General features: G+C 37.6%; 1 protein-coding gene and 1 non-coding gene across 2 annotated transcripts in view; both read left to right on the top strand.

Moving 5' to 3' along the window:
* The window catches only part of OGA (O-GlcNAcase), a 28724-nt gene that overhangs the window by 3180 nt on the left and 2823 nt on the right, over positions 1–22721 (top strand). The window contains exons 2-15 of the mRNA XM_025992499.2: positions 989–1040; positions 1463–1560; positions 3111–3241; positions 5537–5708; positions 7090–7188; positions 7974–8258; positions 11267–11425; positions 11909–12522; positions 13130–13304; positions 16729–16814; positions 17768–17872; positions 18687–18772; positions 19048–19240; positions 21948–22107. Of these exons, the coding sequence (XP_025848284.1) occupies positions 989–1040; positions 1463–1560; positions 3111–3241; positions 5537–5708; positions 7090–7188; positions 7974–8258; positions 11267–11425; positions 11909–12522; positions 13130–13304; positions 16729–16814; positions 17768–17872; positions 18687–18772; positions 19048–19240; positions 21948–22107 (2415 nt within the window). The remainder of the gene's footprint in view (positions 1–988; positions 1041–1462; positions 1561–3110; positions 3242–5536; positions 5709–7089; positions 7189–7973; positions 8259–11266; positions 11426–11908; positions 12523–13129; positions 13305–16728; positions 16815–17767; positions 17873–18686; positions 18773–19047; positions 19241–21947; positions 22108–22721) is intronic.
* LOC112918405 (U6 spliceosomal RNA) lies at positions 17957–18061 on the top strand. The gene has a single exon (XR_003234681.1). It is a non-coding gene; the product is annotated as a U6 spliceosomal RNA (small nuclear RNA).

The raw sequence follows: 22721 nt of genomic DNA, 5'->3' as shown, positions 1-22721 counted from the left end.
ACCACTAATACCACTACTTAAGTCATTCCTTTGCAGATTTGTTTCCTGCAGTATGCTTTAGTAGTGCTTTTGCCCCCTTCTGGGACAGTGCAGCAAATCACATTCTTGAATTTTCAGTTGTTCAAACCTTTAGTCAAGGATTGAGACTATTTTGAGGTTTTCCTATTTGGGCCAGCTCCAATGTTGAATTTGTTGTAAATGTAGCTTAAGGCATTTTTGGTCCTTTTTATTATATCAGGTACTTAAAAATCATAGAATTATTTCAATCAGATTTTTTCCTAATTCTGTTCCTGATTTTTTTTCCTACCTTTTTACTTTCCTGCCCCTACTCTTAAGGCAGTTTAACTCCTCTCTCAGGTAGTAATTATTACTATTAGTTGTTTGGGATTACTTTGCTTTCCCTTCCTCTGTTGTAAGATTGAGATCTTTTAAAAAGGTAGGCTTAGGGGCTGCTGCTGGGTCAGTCAGTAGAACATCTAACTCTTGATCTCTGGGTCATGAGTTTGAGCCCCACGTTGGGCTCAATGGTGGAGATTACTTAAAATAAATTAGTTTTAGGAGTGCCTGTCTGGCTTAGTGAGAGGAGCATGCAACTCTTGATCTTGGGGTTGTGAGTTCAAGCCCCACAATAGATGTAGAGATAACAACAAACACCTTTTTAAAAAGTTAGATTTAAACATATTTGGTCTTTTTTGGCAGTGAAAAGAGATGATGTTTTGGTGTTTTAAAATAACTATTGTGTAAAGCAGTAAGTGCTAATCATAGGAAAATCAGAAAATTTACCTAAGCAAAAAGAGAATAACAGTTATTTTATAGTATCACCGTCCAAGATACCTTAATGTTTTACTAATATCATTCAGATACTGGTATATTGTACACACTTTTTTTTACAAAATGGGATTGTGTTGTATGTTTTGTAATCTGCTTTTATCAACAGTTTACCTTATTTTGATACTTGAAAATAATTTCATTCTTACTTTGAATCTAGGATTTTATGGAAGACCTTGGGTTATGGAACAGAGAAAAGAACTCTTTAGGAGGTAAATATTTTACTTTATAAAGTAGAAAAAAAGTATCCCTTTTGTTTGAAGAAAAACTAACACTGAATAAGCCAGGTGCATTTTGATGATTTCTCAGTTGCTGAAGTTATTTTATCTTGGTCTTTTACCTCTTCTTCACTTGTATTAGGGGGTCTCAAAGTTTCCTGGGGAAGCTGAATAGGTTTTGGGCTTCACCTGTATCATTCAGAGCTGTTGTTTTTATTTAAGACTTTAATATGTTGACATCCTTGTAATACTTAATTTTTTACAATTCCACTGGATTACAAAAAGGCTAAAAGCTATTGTTCCAGAATATTAGTAGCTGTTTAAGAGATGAAAATGCTCCAAGAAAAGGGAAAGATTGTGATTTACAGCCTGTATATGTTTCCTATTTACACATATGTAATTTTCTTTCCCTTAAGGCTCCAGAAATGGGAATTAAATACATACTTGTATGCCCCAAAAGATGACTACAAACATAGGATGTTTTGGCGAGAGATGTATTCTGTGGAGGAAGCTGGTAATCTTTTTCTTTTTAATCCATAAATTCAGAATATGTGAAGAAAACAGCTGTATTTTAAATGTAGCTGTACAAAAATTTTATTAACTATTTCATTTTTTTATTTGTAGGTGGTTTCCTTTTATATCTGGTAATTTTGTGTAATTTAGTGTAGATTGAAAGAGTAGCACGAATGATGCACAGCCATGGTATGATTCATGGTTATGCTAGTCTGACTCCTACCTGTTTTGTAATCATAAATTGTGCTTTTTAACTTTTATTAGTGGCCTGAACAGTGGGCCACCGGACAAAGAGGTGTTGAAGTGGGGGTAGGCCTAAGGCAACACAAATGAGGCACCTGCTTTGGGTGTAAAGTTTAAGGGACTCCAAAAAAATCAGTGGTCAAGGTAAATAACATGCAATTTTTATATCAAAAGTAATGCAAATCCATGAACAGGATACCAAAATTTTAAGTAAAACAGGATCAGTATCCTTTTGCTTCAGACTCAAATATGGCTTGGTCTTGACCACTTGATTTCTTGGTCCTGTCTTTATTTACAATAAAGACCTCACCCTAGTCTAGGCTTGTACTGAGGTGAAAAGCTATCACAAACTATCTTTGCTATATGTCATCTTATGTTGAGTTAAATACATAAAATTTGTAAATAAGGTAGTACATAACAGAACCTTCTTATAAATTAAATAAATGTTGCTTTTCTTTTGGGACTTTTAAATGGGAACCATTTTTATACATGAAATTAAATGGTGTACACAGGTAGCTAACAAGATACTTGGTTACAGATTGTAGCCAAGGCGCTGAAGGCAGGAAGTTTTCTTAAATTACGAAGAAGCAATTAAAATGTATCCCATCTCCAGCTAGTGTTGTCACTTACTACTCTGTATAATTTAAGTATGTGTTGAACTTAATTATTTTTTGGTGGTACTGGTAATGAAATTTTATGTGATCAATAATCAAAATGTGTCAAATGACTATCTTGAGATAATCACTGAAGGTTATATAAAGATACATCCTGTGGTGTAAAGAGTAGGATTTCATTTTACTTAGGAAAATTGGCTATCACATTTTAAAAACTTAAAATTTGTAACGAGCATTTTCCTGTAGTTACAAAGATAAGGATTGTTAAGGCCATCACTTAACCCTGGTTATTAAGAATATACTTTCTTTTTTTCTAAATTATAAAGTAGTTATGTTTAGATTTTTTTATTTAAGAATTTTAGTTGTTAAGAGACCACAAAAACAGAAACCACACATTTCAAAAACTGTAGGAAATAAAAATGGTTTATGTGTAGTAAGAGAAGTGATGCTTTAATATTTTTGGGAAATGGTAATGGAAGAGAATGCTTTGATTTTAGGGTGACATTAAGTCACGTGAGGTTTGTGGCATTTTGTGTGGTCTCGTCACATTGCACATGACAATTTTGTGAAACTTAAGGGACTTTTCTTTTTCTTGACCTATTGTAATTTGAAGAAAATGACCTCTTTAGTTGAAAGGTGGAAATTCTTTTAGTTTTCTGTGCTGCTTCCTAAAAACATGGACTCTCTTCTTTAGAGCAACTTATGACTCTCATCTCTGCTGCACGGGAATATGAGATAGAGTTCATCTATGCTATCTCACCTGGATTGGATATTACCTTTTCTAACCCCAAGGAAGTATCTACACTGAAACGCAAACTGGACCAGGTAACTTTGTTACTTTTTCATTATTTTTCCCTGAATCAGTATTTGAAACTAAGTTTTCTGAGTTGCTTTTATGAAATTAAAAGGAAACCAAATTTTGAGATGCCTGGGTGGCTTATTTGGTTAAGTGTATGACTCTTGATCTCAGCTCAGGTCTTGTTGTCAGGGTCATGAATTCAGGCCCCATGTTGGGCTCCATGTTGGACTTTAGAAAAAAAAAAAAGAAACCAAATTTATACTTCCTTATATATATATATTTTGTTTACTTTAATGCTCTTCATAAAAGGATGTTTTGTGAGTCTGAAGAGCTTTAGTGGAGGCACTAGTGCTTCTCAAACTTTAGTTTGCACGAGAACTACCTTAAGAGAAATGCTTAGAAGTACTTAAAAGAATGCTAGTAGGGTCCATTTCCAGAGATTCTTAAACAGACTTGGAGTGGGGACTTACGTCAGAATTCAGGTTGTCAAAAAAAAAAAAAAAAAAACCACAACAGGTTGTCGAGAATCATGTTTTGAGAAACTATGTTATTGGGTACTTGACTGAAATTGTGGTCAAAATTACAGAAGCAGGGTTTTACCTGTTAGATCTCCATTCCTTCAATTGATATGGACAAGAGAAATAATTTATTTTGGAAGTAGTTGGCTGATTTCCCAAGATTAGATGGAAAATAGACTAGGTAAACATGTAAACTTTGGAAAATCTGATTGGAATATAAATTCTGCTTAACATAAAAACTGCACATCTTTTCTGGTAAGTTTGCTGATATGTAATACATATATGTATGCATGTTTCTTTAGGCAAAGGTTTATTTTTATTTTTTTATTTTTTTGGGCATAGGTTTATATTTTTTTTAAGATTTATTTTTTATTTACTTTAGAGAGTGGTAGGGGGAGGGGCAGAAGGAGAAGAGAGTCCTAAGTAGATTCTCCACACTGATCATGGAGCCTAACATGGGGCTTGATCTCATGACCCTAAGATCATGACCTGAGCCGAAACCAAGAGTCAGAAGCTTAACTGCATCACTTAGGCACCCTGGCAAAAGTTTGTATTATCGATGGCGTGATGATGATTAAAAAAAAATTTTTTTTTTTTTAAGATTTTATTTATTCGAGAGAGGCAGAGACAGGCAGAGGGACAAACAGGCTCCATGCAGGGAGAATGTGGGACTCGATTCTAGGACTCCCAGGATCATGCCCTGAGCCAAAGGCAGATGCTCAACTGCTGAGCTATGCGTTCCTAAGATGATTAAAATTTAATAAGAAGGTTAAATTTCCATGAATAGGCTATTTATTTATTTATTTATTTATTTATTTGGAGACTGAGCAGGTGATGGGAAACAGGTTTTTTTTTTTTTTTAGGTTCCACATCCAGCATGGAGCCTAATGTGGGGCTCAATCTCACAACCCTGGGATCATGACCTGAGCAGAAATCAAAAGTTGGCCACTCAACCCACTGAGCAACCCAGATGCCTCCATGAATATGCTTTTTAAGAGCCTGTTTTCCTATTTGATCAAATACTACCATGTTCCTTAGGATTCATGGACTCGTTAGGTTTATGTACAGAGTTTAATTAAGATCAGTGTGTCTTTGGGACTAGAACAGGCCTAGGTTCTTCATCTTTTGAGTTCACTTATCATTTGTGTTTTGGGGTTTGTTGTTTGTTTTTGGCTTTTTTGGTCTTTTATAATCCTCAGCCAGGGAGATACGATAGGTCATATTGTTGAAGCTTTGATGGGACATACTGCATTCAAACCCAAATGAAACATGCTTCCTCAAACTTGTCTGGCTGCTTAACGTAGAAAATGTGAAAATGGTTTTGGCTTTGAACATTCTACTAAGGAAAATGACTTCTAGATGAAATATTAAGTGTCTACTCCAATACTTGGAATCCTGTTTTTTTAATGTCCTCTCTACGCCCAGTGTGCTGCTTGGAACTCAACAACCCGGAGATCAAGAGTTGCAAACTCTATTGATTGAGCCAGCCAGGCACCCCTTGTATTTTTACTCTAAAATGAGCTGCTAAAGGGACACCTGGGTGGCTCAATTTGTTGAGCATCTGACTCTTCATTTCAGCTCAGGTCATGATCCTGCAGTCTTGAGATTGAGCCACATGTCCATGTTGGGCTCCTCCTCAGCAGGAAACCTGCTTGTCCGTCCGTCCCCCCCCCCCCCCCCCCCCCGCTTGGATGTGCCTGCATGTGTGTTGGGGGGGAAGCCTCTCTCTCAAAGGAATATTTTTTAAAAAAATAGCTGCTAAGACATCTTATTTGTTTTTGTTTGTTTTTTACCTTTTTCTAGGTTTCTCAGTTTGGGTGCAGGTCATTTGCCTTGCTTTTTGATGATATTGACCATAATATGTGTGCAGCAGACAAAGAGGTGTTCAGTTCTTTTGCTCATGCCCAGGTCTCCATCACAAATGAAATTTACCAATACCTAGGAGAGCCAGAAACTTTCCTCTTCTGTCCCACAGGTATTGTATATAATGGCTTTATATTTAACTAGTCTTCTTGAAATATGTCACTTTTAAAAAATCATGTATGGATTTTATTGTCTTATGCCTTCTCCTTTTGGTCTATAAAGATAGGAATTCTTTTTCTAGAAGACCTTTCTCAAGGCCTTACACTAGAGAAATTTTAGGGACTAATAAATGGCAACTGAATAAGCAAAATATTTTCATGTATTTTTAGTACTGAAGTATTTGAACATTATATTTTCAGAATTAAAGGATATATTATCAAAATGAAAAACTAGAAAACAAATTTACATTGCTTTTAACTTGGTCACTTCTCATTTCCTCCTACTTGTTCCTTTTTTCTGCTTGTGCATATCTGTATCCCTTTTTACTCTACCCACTTCCATCTGGGCTCTTATTTCCAGTAGTCAGCATAGAAAATTTGCTAGTCCCCACCCCCCACCCCCCAGTTCCTTCCCCTGAAAATGTATTAGCCTCTCTTAGTTCCCTCTCAGGATTTGGCTTATGAGAATGTTCCCTGACTTGATTTATTTTTCAGGAAGAGATAAAGATAAATAAATTAGTTTTAATAAAATTTGGGGATTCCTGGGTGGCTCAGCGGTTTGGTGCCTGCCTTTGGCCCAGGGCACGATCCTGGAGACCCGGGATCGAATCCCACGTCGGGCTCCCAGTGCATGGAGCCTGCTTCTCCCTCTGCCTGTGTCTCTGCCTCTCTCTCCCTCTCCCTCTCTCTCTCTCTCTCTCTCTCTCTCTGTGACTATCATAAATAAATAAAAAATTAAAAAATTAAAATAAAAAGAAAATTTGGTCTGAATTTATTTAACTTTGTGTGTATGTCTGTTCTCGAGTACTGTGAGGCATGAACCTTATCCCAATGATCTGATACTACATAAATACTAAAATAATGTTTAATGCGATTATACTAGGAATTACTTAATTCACTGCAAATTACAATTTAGTTTCAGTTGGGTACTAATAGCCATGGGCATAACGATGCATTCTTTCTGTTATGATATTATCAACTTGTTTTATTTGGCCTCTAATTGTAATTGAGAAATGTAGGCAGTTCAGAAGTATGTAGAAAATGCTAAAAATTCTAATTATTCTTTAGTAAGCTTGTATTTTTAGTGACTGTAGGATTGTAAGGCTTGATCTGTTTTATTGGAAGAATAATATCAGATTTTGTGAATTGAATCTTTTATTATTTTTGAGTTGCTTCTTCATTGAACTACCCACTTGAGTTTACTTCCTTTGGGACGTGACATGGAGGCTCTTTATCATTTGAATAAAAGGAATTTAGAATTGATAGACTTTTTCCTCCACATTTAAAAACCCGTGACCATTTTATTTCTGACTTAATTCTCCCTCCTACATTCAGAATATTGCGGCACTTTCTGTTATCCGAACGTGTCTCAGTCTCCTTATTTAAGGACTGTGGGTGAAAAGCTTCTACCTGGAATTGAGGTGCTTTGGACAGGTAAGTCTTAAGATTTACACAGTGTAAATTTAGTTAACTAGAACTTAAATAATTGGTTGTTCTGGTTAATTGGATACTTTGTGAAAACTGAGCCTGAACCAGAAAACTTTGTTAAAATTCTCTTTCTTGTATGAAGTATACATTTTTCATTTAATATAAAAAACATCTTTGAGGATTTTGCAGTGAATCTGCATATTGTTTGTTGATAAATAACAGGGAACTGGGCTAAAGGGTATTGATCTCAGCCCTAGGAGAGTGTTTTATTTTATAAAATGAAAGCTATTATGTGGGATTGACAGCTAATAATCAATAACCTGTATCATAATGGAAAAATAAATCGTTTACATGAAAATTTGTTTCATAACGTATCAGTTTGGGGAAGCCTGCACAAGCCTCTTAATCTTTTTACTACTAATTCCATTTCTAGAAATGTGATCTGAGGAAATACTGGGGAGTGGTTGGGTAAAACTGAGTGAAAAGATGTTTTACTATGAAAAGAAAAATTGTTAGAAGGTATATATAATGCAAAATACAATAAAGAATTGAATGCAGGGGGCACCTGGGTGGCTCAGTGGTTGAGCATCTGCCTGGCTCAGGTCGTGATCCCTGGGTCCTGGGATCGAGTTCCACATTGGGCTCCCTGCATGGAGCCTTCTTCTCCCTCTGCCTCTCTGTATCTCTCAGGAATAAATAAAATCTTAAAAAAAAAAAAAAAAATTGAATGCAGTGTATTTTGAAGAATCACATTTGAGGGTCTTTTAATAAATGGTTGTCATTATTTCTAGGTCCCAAAGTTGTTTCTAAAGAAATTCCGGTGGAGTCCATTGAAGAGGTTTCTAAGATAATTAAAAGAGCTCCAGTAATCTGGGATAACATTCATGCTAATGATTATGATCAGAAGAGACTGTTTCTGGGCCCATACAAAGGAAGATCCACAGAACTCATCCCACGGTTAAAAGGAGTTCTTACTAATCCAAATTGTGAATTTGAAGCCAACTATGTTGCTATCCATACCCTTGCCACCTGGTACAAATCAAATATGAATGGAGTAAGAAAAGATGTAGTGATGAGTAAGTAGAGGGCTTAATCCCTGGCTTTGGGGGGAGAGCTGGAGTTAAATAGAGCTGTCAGCAAGTGCGTGTTCCTTTGTTGTCATAATTTAAGAGATTTTTATTTTTATTTATTTATTTTTTTAATTTTTTTATTTTTTTATGATAGTCACAGAGAGAGAGAGAGAGAGAGAGGCAGAGACACAGGCAGAGGGAGAAGCAGGCTCCATGCACCGGGAGCCTGACGTGGGACTCAATCCCGGGTCTCCAGGATCGCGCCCTGGGCCAAAGGCAGGCGCCAAACCGCTGCGCCACCCAGGGATCCCAATTTAAGAGATTTTTAAAGTATGTTATATAGTCCTGTGAGTGAGATATATATGTGATAGAAGAAGGGCTTTCTTTGGCTCAGGTGGTGGTCCTGGAGTCCTGGTATCGACCCCACGGGGGGCCTACTTCTCCTTCTGCCTATGTCTCTACCTCCCTCTTTGTATCTCTCATGAATAAACAAATGAAATCTTAAAAAAAATATCGACTTAGTCTTTGAAGTCTGAGTACTAGACAAAGAAGTCTAGTACTTGTTCCTGTTGTCGCTAGAATTCTGATTCCATTTGTGTTTTCTGGTGATTTTTATTAAATGGGATATTTTAGATGACTATTACCCAGAATTACTTTGTATATCTTTCAGAGTTCAACTTCTATTTATGGAACATATTCTGTATTCTCTCTCTCTTTTTTTAACGATTTTATTTATTTATTCATGAGAGACACATAGAGAGAGGCAGAGACACAGGCAGAGGGAAAAGCAGGCTCCATGCAAGGAGCCCGATGTGGGACTTGATCCTGGGACTCCAGGATCACGCCCTGAGCGGAAGGCAGATGCTCAACCACTGAGCCACCCGGGCATCCCCATATTCTGTATTCTCATTTTGGACATTGGCTTACTGATTTTTTTATTCATGAAAAATTGCTGATTGCATTCAAAGTAAGAGAATGCTGGCTAGTTTATTCATTAACATTTAAGCACGTATTAAGATGTGGCAAGTCCACCTTCCTGGCACTAGGATACAAAGAATAAAGTATCTCTCACTTTTGGAGAACATAGTCTGGTTTTGAATAGAGCATATAGATGACTGCTGTTATTTGATAATTGCTGAGGTAATGGTCTACAAAGTGCTGTGGGAATACAGAGGAGAGAGTGATTACTTCTGTTAAGCAAAAGTGGTGGTAAGAAACAATATCATAAAGAGGGAATACTTAAATTGCATCAGAGTACGAGTAAAAGTTGCTGGGCCTTAAAGGGTTGGTGGGCAAGAGATGAAAACACTAGACACTGGATGCCTGGGAGGCTTGGCGGTCGAGCGTCTGCCTATGGCTCAGGGCCTGATCCCGAATTCCTGGGATCGAGTCCTGCATCAGGCTCCTTGCATGGAGCCTGCTTCTCCTCCCTCTGTCTGTGTCTCTGCCACTTTTTCTGTGTCTCTCATGAATAAAATCTTTAAAAGAAAAAAAAAACACTAGACACTGAAAATTTGAAGTTACCCGAATTTTGGCCCATTTGGGAGGTATGGAAATGAATGTCACATTATGATGCTTAGACTACATACGTAGTCGTATAGTTGTGTTCTGTTTCTCAGTGTTTTATTTATTTATTTATTTATTTATTTAATTTTTTTTTTTTTAAAGATTTTATTTATTTATTCATGAGAGACACAGAGAGAGAGAGGCAGAGACACAGGCAGAGGGAGAAGCAGGCTCCATGCAAGGAGCCCAATGTGGGACTCGACCCCAGGTCCCCAGTATCACACCCTGAGCTGCAGGTGGCATTAAACCGCTGCGCCACCAGGGCTGCCCTCTCAGTGTTTTTTTTTTTAAGATTTTATTTATTTACTTGGAGAGCGAGCGAGCCCAATCACAGAGGAACAGGGAGAAGCAGACCCACACTGATCAAGGAACCTGATGTGGGGCTTGATCTCAGGACCCCGGGATCATGACCTGAGTGAAAGGTAGATGCTCAACCAGTTGAGCCACTCAGGCACCCCTGTTTCTCAATTTTGTACTCCTATTTCCAATTCTCTTGGGTTAATGCCTCCCATTAAGGCTCATTCATTGTGGACACACATTCCCCCATCAAAAAATAAAATAAGGGGCACCTGGGTAGCCTGTCGATTAAGTGTCTACCTTTGGCTCAGGTCATGATCCCTGGGTCTTGGGATGCAGCCCCATCAGTGGTGCCTGCTTTTCCTCTCTCTGCTACTCCCCTTGCTTGTTTTATCCCTCCCTCCCCCCATTCAAATAAATAGATAAAATTTTTTCAACAGTTTTTAATAATTAAAAAAACCTCAATCTCTGTATCTGACACCTACTTTTTTTCTCTTTTAAGGCAGAGCATGAAGCACATTAAGGAGTAGTAGGTATTAGCCAGACTGGGGTGTATGCTGGGAAATATGGAGGAAAGCTAAGACTAAGATTTGGGATACTAAGCCAGAGTTCAGACCTTAGTTTTTCTAATGCTATTCTGGTTCAGGGCTTCATTATATGCTTATTTTATTGTCTGTGTTCATATGTGGGTTCTCTATTGATTCCCCCCCCCCCAATACAGTTGTTAATTTGCTTATTTTTTCATTTCATAATGATTTGCCTGCTAAGTTATAAGCCCCTGAAGGGTTGGGAGTGTTTTCTTTATGGAAATCATAGTGCCTTTAACCTCATATTCCCAATGATTAGTACTCAGTGAACAATTATGAATTTTCCAGTGATTCTAAACTTACTGTTCCTTTTTTTTTTTTTTTTTTTTTTTTTTTACTGTTCCATATTTCAATTGGGATGTTATATTTAACAATGCATTTAGAATGACTCTTAGGTGAAGTGGATCAGTTAAGGTTGTGTTTCCGTTTTTATGTTTAAGGTTTGTTCTTGTTTCTGTTCTGTTTCTCTAGTTGTACTCTAATAACTGGTGCTTTGCATTGGTCCCTCATCAGGAGGCTTTTGTAATCAAAACTTACGTTCTGTTTTTTTTTTTTTTCTTGCAGCTGACAGTGAAGACAGTACTGTATCGATCCAGATAAAGTTAGAAAATGAAGGCAGTGATGAAGATATTGAAACTGATGTGCTCTATAGTCCACAGATGGCTCTAAAGTTAGCTTTAACAGAATGGTTGCAGGAATTTGGTGTACCTCATCAGTATAGTAGTAAGTTTGGCCTGGCCCTTCTTTGTAAGGGGGTTAGATCACAAGGTTGAGTCATAAAGAGAATTTGTGATGTGCCTGTCATAGGCCCACCAAACAAAGTAAAATTTTTACAAAGGGATCTAGATAATAAGATTTTTAACAATCCCCCCCCACACACACACCTTTTTTAAAGGTTTTGATCTTAAGTAGTTGTTATCTTGATGGGATACTAATTTGTTCTAAAAATGTCTTTCTTGGAATAATTGTTTTTAGATCTAGATCTTCAAAAGAGAAGATAATAATACACGTGTATTATTTATCATGTTTCTTTTTTCCTTTCTTCCCTCCCTACCTCCATGGTGGTTTAGACGAATTGCACTTTTCTCAGGGCTTAATAGTATTTGGAATCTCAAACTGAGGTTACAGATATCATAAGAAGAAAGCATTTCTCTAGATTTGATTTGTTCTAATTCTGATTATCTTTGTGGCTATTTGTTTTTGTAGGTAGGCAAGTTGCACACAGTGGAGCTAAAGCAAGTGTAGTTGATGGGACTCCCTTAGTTGCAGCACCCTCTTTAAATGCCACAACTGTAGTCACAACGGTTTATCAGGAGCCCATTATGAGCCAGGGAGCAGCCTTGAGTGGTGAGCCTACAGCTCTGACCAAGGAAGAAGAAAAGAAACAGCCAGATGAGGAACCCATGGACATGGTAGTGGAAAAACAAGAAGAAACAGACCATAAGAATGACAACCAAATACTAACTGAAATTGTTGAAGCTAAAATGGCTGAGGAATTAAAACCAATGGACACAGATAAAGAGAGCATAGCTGAATCAAAATCCCCAGAGATGTCTATGCAGGAAGATTGCATTAGTGATATTGCCCCTATGCAGACTGATGAACAGACAAACAAGGAGCAATTCGTGCCAGGTCCAAATGAAAAGCCCTTGTACACTGTGGAACCAGTGACTTTGGAGGATTTGCAGTTGCTTGCTGACTTGTTCTACCTTCCTTATGAGCATGGACCCAAAGGAGCACAGATGTTACGGGAGTTCCAGTGGCTTCGAGCAAATAGCAGTGTTGTTAGTGTCAATTGCAAAGGAAAAGACTCTGAAAAAGTAAGTATGCTTAATTTATCCACTTCTCTAGCGTGGGTGGGTCCCCATGTGATGGTATGGAGGAGGTCTTAAATGAATATATACTGGTAACTAGCTGAAATTTGACCACATCTTAGAATATGCTCTAAAGGGAATGTGGACTCTGCTGATTCCGGTACATAGAGTTCCATAGTTTGACCTTAGAGTGAAGAATGGAAGAAAGTCACAGTTGATTATTTTAGTAACATCTGTCAGTTTGGGGAGACATAGATTTTTATTGCTTGTCTAAAGAGTTTAAGCTCAGTGATCTTGGGATCCCTGGGTGGCGCAGCGGTTTGGCGCCTGCCTTTGGCCCAGGGCGCAATCCTGGAGACCCGGGATCGAATCCCACGTCGGGCTCCCGGTGCATGGAGCCTGCTTCTCCCTCTGCCTGTGTCTCTGCCTCTCTCTCTCTCTCTCTCTCTCTGTGACTATCATAAATAAAAAAAAAAAAAAAAAAAAGCTCAGTGATCCTTAATGTTCAGGATAAATTGCAGGTACCTAATAATAAAAAGTTTATAATTATGTTTTAGGTTATTTTGGTTTATTTTGCAGTTTTTTGAGTCATATTTTTATTGATCTTCAATAGATTGAAGAATGGCGGTCACGAGCAGCCAAGTTTGAAGAAATGTGCGGACTGGTGATGGGAATGTTCACTCGGCTCTCCAATTGTGCCAACAGGACAATCCTTTATGACATGTACTCCTATGTTTGGGATATCAAGAGTATAATGTCTATGGTGAAGTCTTTTGTACAGTGGTTAGGTAGGTGCACCAGGAATAATCTCTTTTCCTCAGATATATTGTCCCCTAAAAATGAAAAAAAAATTATCCCACAGGGAGAAAAATATTTAAGGAATTGGCAAATTTCCAGCTGTTTAAATTCTTTGCTTAGAATTCTTTCAAAGGTATAGCCATTGTTGGCAGACTTGAGGTGCAAGTCTCCGTAAATATATCAAGCACACTGATTTTTCTCCCTTGGGCTAATTCAACATAAATATCTTAAAAATATATTAGAGAAGTACTGACTTTAACTTGCTCTGACTGAATGCTTCCTGGATGGAACCCTGTATACCACTTTTATCTGATTTGGAGATGAGACACTATGAATTGTGACTGTAAGCTCTCTGCTGCTTGCTGTGTCTTGATAACATTAATTGCTATGTTTAACAGAACAATTGCTGAAATGACCTAAGGGGCCTGGCAAGAGGAAGCCATCCTCCCAGCCCTGTGCGCATGCGAGCTTTAGTGTAGGCTATTCTGGTGCTACTTGGTATTATTTCACATGGCTTTTTCTTTATTCTGCTACCAAGTAATTGGTTTTTAGCAGGGGATGAAAATTGCAATACCCTGAAAATTCTCTCCTTCATTAAATGGACTTCTCTGTATGTCTCTTTTGAAAACTGAATTTTTTTTGGAAATTCTCAAACTTGGTAAAAAGCACCAGCATGGCCAAGTTTCTCCAGGGACCTCATTTCATTTCCAGGTTTTCAATCCAGCTATAAGGAATATGTAATGGACTTACATACAGCACACAGCAGGCAGCAAGGCTAACTGACATGTCATAGTTTTCATAGTAGTCACAAATACTATGATGGGTGACTAGGTCTTGGTTGTGAAATAGATGTGTGAAACACTGTGAGCTTAGATTAAGGAGTAGTAGCAGTGAGATTTCTCACTTTCTGCCTGTATACTTTTGGATTTTTAAAAGTAATAGCTTTCTTTTGACAACTAATTAGCAGCTAAAGGGTGGGGTCTCTGTTAGTTTTAAAATAAAGAACTTTGGGTTTCTGTATATTTAGCACAACAGATAGAAGAGAGAATTTAACCTTTTGTTAAAAGACACCAAGACACCTCTTTTATGTGATGTCTGTGTTTTGGCTCTGGAAAAACCTTTATATTGGTTATTGGATGACAGTATTTGCCTTCCAGGCTTCTGGCCAGAGGGTTATAATTAAATCTCTTGCAGGGATATAAATATTAAGTTTCCAGTCTGAAATCTGGATTCTTGAGCTTGGGAAAGTATCTTTTAAAACATTTGATATTGAGCTTTTTTTATTTTTTATTTATTTATTTTTTTAATTTTTTTTTTTTTAATTTTTATTTATTTATGATAGGCACACAGTGAGAGAGAGAGAGAGAGAGAGAGAGAGAGAGGCAGAGACACAGGCAGAGGGAGAAGCAGGCTCCATGCACCGGGAGCCCGACGTGGGACTCGATCCCAGGTCTCCAGGATCGCGCCCTGGGCCAAAGGCAGGCGCCAAACCGCTGCGCCACCCAGGGATCCCCGATATTGAGCTTTTTAATTCAAGAATTACTAAAAATTAAATTCTTGATTACATAGGTATTGTTTTGTTTCCTCTCAGGTTTTACTTTACTGTGCAAATATCGGGGCAGTTTCTTAAATTGTTAGATAGCCATTGTATAATCTCAAGGTCAGAGTATCTTAGAAGTTTTAAATAATTGTTTTAGCATCCGCATAGCTTCACAAAAGGCTCACGACAAGGAGAGTATTTTCATGGATTTATAGTAATTTCAGGGAGTTACTGATTAGAACCCTTTGTTTTTCTCCTCTCTCCAGTCCAGCTGGCATTCAGTCCTTTAAAGAATGTGGCTATGCAGTACTTTTGATTACTAACGACTTCTATTATCTTCTTCCCCATTGTGTACAGATGGGAGAATCCTCAGCACAAGTGTCTACTACTATTGGATGGACAGCGGCAGATGTTCACAGCGCGTCATGATTAATTAGTTTAAATTGAAAGGTTCTATCTGTGAGGTAGCTCAGATTTAAGGGCAATAGGCATGAACTGAAGTCACGTTTGCGCAGCGACTGAGGCATTAACCATGTTTTCATTTACACAGCTCTTCGTACATGCAGCTTTTTATTGTAATAGTTGGAAGTGCTAGTTACGTTGTAGTCTCAAAGTGGGGGGTAGGGGAAATTGGCTGATCTTAAAGTTTGAGAGTATAGTTTTTTCCTGCAGTGTAAATTTACACTGAGCTATGGAATGGGGCACGTTCTCTTACCCTAAATTTTGACCCTATTTCGTATTTATCTTATAAATTTGCATATTATATGTGTTCTTAAAGCACCCCTACCCCTAAAAAAATGACAAACCTGGATATAATCTCTTAATGGGCCTGAATTATGAACAAAAAAATTGGTTTGCTTTGGGACTGTCTGACTAGCACACTATATCTTGTACTGATGAGACTGTTAACTTGAACAGGAGGTAGAATGCTGTCTTCAAATGGAAAAGAACTATATTGCGCTGCTTTATCTTGTCAGAAGACTAGGCAGGTGATTTTGATTTGGCCTCCAAATAATTGCTTTCAATTATTTCTTGTTAGTTACCCTTTATTGCCTTTGAAGTTGGGTAAGTGGTGACCTTAATCCTGACTTCTGGACCTCAAACCTTGCAGCTCTGTGCATGTTTTCAGTGCACTGCAAAGACTGTAATGGTCCATCAGGAGCCAGATATTGTCATACTTTTAAGAAAAGTATATCTTAGCTCTGAATAAATTTGGAGTGTCAGTTGGCTCTCCTTAGTTCTTAGAATTTGTCTGACTGCTGTTGGTATTAACCAAGTCTGAATTGGATTGTCTTTTTAGAAAAAATAAAGTTTTCATTGTATTTTGTTGTCAACTTACTGAAAAATTTCTTTTGTTTATTCTGCTGACCTTAGTTTTCTGACAAGATTAATCCCCTCTTCCCCCTTTTTCCCTTCCTGTACCCTTCCTCATAATGTAAAATGTGACTTCAGACAGGTTTAATTCCTTCATGGGCTGTGATAATAAAATGTTTTATCTATCGCATTCATTTCATTGTATAATTACTGTAATTTCACTACAGAGCATGCAGCTGGCTTGATTTTTTTTTTTTCTTCTTTCTACAGCTGTATCTAGGGAATATGTAAACTTGACCCAGACAAACTTGAGACTGACTTTCTTATAATTAAAGGGTAGAACTCTTTAACAGTAATTATTCATTAATCAGAAGAAACATCAGTATTGAAATTCTATTACAAATTTAAAAAAAAATTATTATCACAGCCTTGTCCTAAAACCCTGGATTATTATTGTTAGAGAGCTATTTCCACGAAGTGTTTGTTAGTTTGTTGGACGTTTGAGACCCCAGGAAATCCCCTTTCTCGTAACGTTCTCCGCTTGGATCTGATCTCAACAGGGTGTCGTAGTCATTCTTCAGCACAGTTCTTAATTGGAGACCAAGAACCCTGGGCCTTTAGAGGTGGTCTAGCAGGAGAGTTCCAGGTATCAATATGAATTCACAACTGAATTGACATTTTCTTTGTTTTATGAGAAACCTTATGTTGCGCATCAGATGGCTGGAAGGATTGGTCTGCCGAAGGCTTTCTAGTCCCAAATTCAATTTAGTTACATAGCTGGATTTTAAATCAAATTTTCCTCCTCTTTCACAGTAATTTCTGAAGGAGATGCTGCCAATTCCCCCCGCGCCTGCGAAGCGCAGCGGCTCTAGGTATACACTTCACATTGTTTCTTTGCAGGTCGCACACCATTTTAATCTGCGCCCGCAATGCACAATGCGCGCATGCTTGTTTGCCAGTGGAAACTCCATGAGCAAAAAGGATGAATAATTATGCAAGTGAATGGTGAAAGGACTTTTGGATACCTTCCCAATTATTTTATAAATAAAAATTGTACTCAAAATAACACTATGTTAATGAAAATTTGAACAAAATAAGCGTTTTTGGTTTTGGAATTTGTTCATGGACTTTTCAGGTACTCTACTTTTCTCCCCCCAACAGGTGCTCTGCTGCGCACAGCAAACTGAAGCGCATTGCTTTGGGGATAAAGCGTCTCCTGGACAGATAACCCTCTTCAGACCAAACCTCTCCTCCTGACATTCTGTTCTGCCATCTTTTAGTACAGAGATGGTCTATATAAAATTGGTTTAAAAAAATAGATTTGTGATACTGGAATAGATTTTTTTTTAAATTATAAACTTAAATCCCCATTAATATGCTACTAAAGCTATGTAACTCAGTTTGGGTAATTTCTATTCAGAAGCACCCCTTCCCCCAGCAAAGAGGTGTTTATTTTAGTAGAGCATAGAACACCCCTCTTCTTTAGGTCTGCCTGCAGTAGCCAGTTAATGTTAAGTTGGTAATCTGCAGTGCACACCCATTTAAAGAAATGGATATCTTCCCAACACTAATCCATCTCCTTTTTGTTTCTTCCCACAGCGTTTGCTGCCAATTGATGGGGCAAATGATCTCTTTTTTCAACCACCCCCACTGACTCCTACCTCCAAAGTTTATACTATCAGACCATATTTTCCTAAAGATGAGGTAATTGTCTACCTACCCACTTGGTATATGGTTATGGTGCTCACTTACCACCTTTGAACTCCCTGATTAAAAGAATCGGTTCTGATGCTTGCTTTGTAGCACATATGCTAAATTGTGAATGATACAGAGAAGATTAGCATGACTCCAATGCAAGAATGACATGCAAATTGTGAAGTGTTCCATATTTTTAAAGAAAAAATAAAGAAGTAGTTCTTTGTGTTCAAATAAGAACTTTAGGTGGAAAAACTTAGCTAAGACATTGAACATGTGAGGGGTGATATTTAAGGAAAAATCTCTTGAGCTAAGTCCTGTAAGTCCTCCTTTATGAAAGTCACATTTAGAGTTGGAATGACAAAATAATCAGTGTGTCCAAATGATACGTGTCCTTGGCTGGTTCTCTAGTATATTAGTATTCTGTAATTTTCTGTTGTCAAGTATCTAACAAGCTGTTGACAGTCAGCTACAGGAAACAGCAGGCCTGTTTAACAAACAGTAACACGTTTAAAACATTTTGGACATAAAGAAAACTGAGAGACTCAACAGCATTGTTTGCTGCATTTTGAATCTACTGCTTAACTACCTAAAACTATCCCCTGCAAAACAGTTTTCTGGTTTACTAAAACCATACTATTTTCTACAGATTTTATAAATATGATTCAGTGAATAAATTTGTATTAAAGCAGAGGTGACATTTATGACAGGCTAGGCATTTTGTTATTCCCTATCCTAGAAGTCCAGTCTAACTTACGAGACCCATTGTAAAATTCTGTTGCTATTTTTCTTGATGTGTTGCTTAACTAGATTATATTTTCAGGCTTCCGTGTACAAGATTTGCAGAGAAATGTATGACGATGGAGTGGGTTTACCTTTTCAAAGTCAGCCTGACCTTATTGGAGACAAGTATGTGATGAAGTATTTGGATTTGTTGGATTTGGGAGTAGCATTTCATAGCCAGGTTTATCAGGTTGAGGGGAGGTGATGACTAGAAATAAAGTTTTCTAGAAATCCCACTTTAGTTTTAATAGAATCTAAATATTAATATGTGTGTATTTTCAGTTTCTTCTTACACCAAATGTAGTTTCCATAGGTTGCCTTTCAAGTACATTAGGCCTTACATCACTGGAGTCTAAAGTTTTGTGTTAAAAACTCACTCTGCCCTCTTTTCTTCTGAACAGGTTAGTAGGAGGCCTGCTTTCCCTTAGCCTGGATTACTGTTTTGTCCTAGAAGATGAAGATGGCATATGTGGTTATGCCCTGGGCACTGTAGATGTGACCCCCTTCATTAAAAAATGTAAAATTTCCTGGATTCCCTTCATGCAGGAGAAGTATACCAAGCCAAATGGTGACAAAGAACTCTCTGAGGCTGAGGTAATAACAGGTTTAGAGTTATACTACAGTAATTTTTTGTAAATACAGTAAGCAGATATATCTTAAAATCTCCGTGCTTTCTAAGTGTCCTACAGAAAAGAATTCTTATTCCTTTTTTTTAAAAATATTTTATTTATTCATGAAAGAGAAGCAGAGACATAGGCAGAGGGAGAAGTGGGTTCCTTGCAGGGAGCCCAATGCCAGACTCAATCCCCAGACCTGGGATCACGACCCGAGCCAAAGGCAGACGCTCAACCACTGAGCCACCCAGGCGTCCTGAATTCTTACTTATTCTTAGCATACCTTTTTTTAGTGTATCAGAACTTTTTTTGGGAGGGGGGAGATTTAATTAGTTTATTTTAGAGAGAGCACGGGTAGGGGGGAGGAACAGAGGGAGAGGGACAAGCAGAACCTGTTCTGAGGTTGGAGCCTGATGCAGGGCTTGATCACATGACCCCTGAGATCACAACCTGAGCCAAAATCAAGAGTCAGATGCTTAGAGAGCCTGGGTGGCTCAGTGGTTGAGTGAGTGCCTTTGGCTCAAGTTGTGATCCCAGGGTCCTGGGATCAGAGTCCCACATCAGGCTCCCTGCAGGGAGCCTGCTTTTCCCTCTGCCTATGTCTCTACCTCCCTCTCTCTCTCTCTGTGTCTCATGGATAAATAAATAAAATCTTAAAAAAAAAAAAAAAAAAAGCTACTTAACCAACTGAGCCACCCAGGTGCCTTACCCCCCCCTTAAAAAAATGTATTTATTTTGGGAGGGTAGAGGGAGAGAAGTAGACTCTGCTGAGTGTGAAGCTCAATCCCATGACCTGAGCTGAAATCAAGAATGAGACACTTAACTGACTGAGCTATCCAGGCACCCCCTTAAGCATGAGATTCTTGGGCAGCCCGGGTGGCTCAGCGGTTTAGTGCCGCCTTCAGCCCAGGGCCTGATTCCGGAGACCCGGGATCGAGTCCCACGTCAGGCTCCCTGCATGGAGCCTGTTTCTCCCTCTGCCTGTGTCTCTGCCTCTCTCTCTCATCTCTCTATCTCTCATGAATGAATAAATAAAATCTTAAAAAAAAAAAAAGACAAAAAACATGAGATTCTCCTTTGTTCCCTCAGCATTATGGAGTTCTTTTTTTAAATTTAGAAGTGTTATAATACTTCCTCAAGTAAAAACAATATAGACCTAATGTTTTTCCCCCTTGTTTTGAAGCGCCAAATTTAAATGGTCTCTTCTTGGGAATCAGGTCAAGTTCATGTCATTAAAATCTCTCATTTGCTTGGTTGTCAGGAGACCCACTTCCTTCTCAGTAATGTATTTCTCATTGTAATAAAAAAATAATAGAGGCAGGCTGCTCTGAAAGTCTGTTTTCAGAAAGGAGCACTTTCTTTTTTTTTTTTTAAAGTAAGCTCCACACCTAGCATGGAGCTAACTCTGGGCTTGCTCTCATGACCCTGAGATCAAGACTTGAGCTGAGATCAAGAGTCTGATGCTTAACCTATAGCCACCCAGGTGCCCCCAGATAGGAGCACTTCTGAAGTCATATGTCAGCTCTGTACCAACTTCAGTGAATTTCTCCTCTACAATTTATGATTATTTTGGTTTATACATCATGTGTATTTTAAAAAATAGTTCTTTCTTGATATTTATGCTCAATAAATACTTTTTGATACATATTTGAACCCTTTTATTTGTGACTTTTTTCTTCCATGTTCCTCTTTCCTTTTTTTTTTTTTTTACTGTGTGTATTTGGAAGACAATAAAATATTCAGATCTTAACTGTACAATTCAACTTTATTTTATTTATTTATTGTACATAAAATGAGCACTCTTGTGTAACCAGGACCCAAATCAAGGAACATATACTAGAACCCCAGAAATCCCCTTCAACCTTCTAGACAATATCTCCTAGAGTAGCTCTTATGGTGATTTAGAACACTGATTCATTTTTAAACTTTTCTTTTCTGAAGTTGTTTACTTTTCTTCTCCATACCAACGTACGTATATTCTCTTACAGTTTATTACTATTTTTTACCTTCTATCCCTAGCCAGATGGCTATGTAATAAGAGGGTGGTGTAGAGTGGCCTTCATGTACTTGGGAGTACACAGATATATAACTACAGCGTGCTGATGATTGAGCTGTTGATTTGTTACTTCATATCTGACAATTACAGTTTTCAGTATAGGAACATATAAAGAATGACCAGCGTGTTTATGTTTTTTACATCCACATTTTTGTGCAGGCAATACAAACAAATTTATTTTTTGTTTTAAATATATTTAGATCTAACAAAGATTATAGAGAGAGTTTCTTTATATCCCTTACCCATTTTCTACATTTGTCTAGTCTTAAGAAACCAACTTTGGTGCATCACATTTTACTAACTTGTTTTTACATTAATGTCCTGTTTTGGGCCAGGATCCAATCCAGGATATCACTTTCTATTTAGACAAACTTCTCAAAGCGAAAATGCTACGATTAAAGCTAATTAATTCTTCATGTGATAATTACATAATGACTCGAAGAGTTATTAAATGTTGCTTTCCTTTTCCTCTTCCTCTTGCTAGGTTCTGGTAGTTGGGATATAGTGTATAGTGTATACACTATACAGTTGGGATATAGTGTATAGTGTATATCCCACTATACAGTTGGGATATAGTGTATAGTGTATAGTGAGTAACTTCTGAAACTCAGATTCTTTCAAATTTTTACAGAAAATAATGTTGAGTTTCCATGAAGAGCAAGAAGTGTTACCAGAAACTTTCCTTGCCAACTTCCCTTCTCTGATAAAGATGGATATTCACAAAAAAGTAACTGACCCAAGTGTAGCCAAAAGCATGATGGCTTGCCTCCTGTCTTCACTGAAGGCTAATGGTGAGTACATATATGTATAGTTGCTAATGTTTAGATTTAAGTGGGGACAGGATAAAAAGTAAATTATGGTGAGTTTACATTCCCTTCCCCACCATTTGTGGTTTGGCTTCTGAATTATTAGTGGTATAACAATTGCATATGTAGTGATAATTGGGAAATGCTCTTTTACACTATAAATGCTTATTTTGAGCCCTATTGAAATGAGAACATACTAGGTTAAATTTATTTTGCCATGAGGCTCACTAGGATAATTGAAAATTAAATGAACCTTGGGGAGAAACTTCATTTAGGAATGCGGAGTTGCCAAAATTTTGAGTTTGTTTTCCACATTCAACCTTTAGAAATATTTTGCTTTATATTAGTGGTTTGAAATTTTTTTCTGTAAAGGGCTAGATAATAAATATTCTAGACTTTGTTTATTTTAAAGTATGCCCTATGTCCAGCCTGAGGCTTGAACTCTTGACCCCAAGATTGAGTCACATGATCTACCTAGTGAGCTGGTCAGGTGTCCCTACTAACATACTTTTTTTACATAACCTTTAAGAAATCTAAAAAGCAATTGTTCTTGTTCAGTACAAAATTGAGCAGCTTGTTTGAGACCAATCCTTAGAGGG

Source organism: Vulpes vulpes, chromosome 15 (assembly GCF_048418805.1).
Source record: "Vulpes vulpes isolate BD-2025 chromosome 15, VulVul3, whole genome shotgun sequence".
NCBI lineage: Eukaryota > Metazoa > Chordata > Mammalia > Carnivora > Canidae > Vulpes > Vulpes vulpes.
The sequence above is the reverse complement of the archived record's forward strand: the minus strand, read 5'-3'. Positions and strand labels throughout refer to the sequence as shown.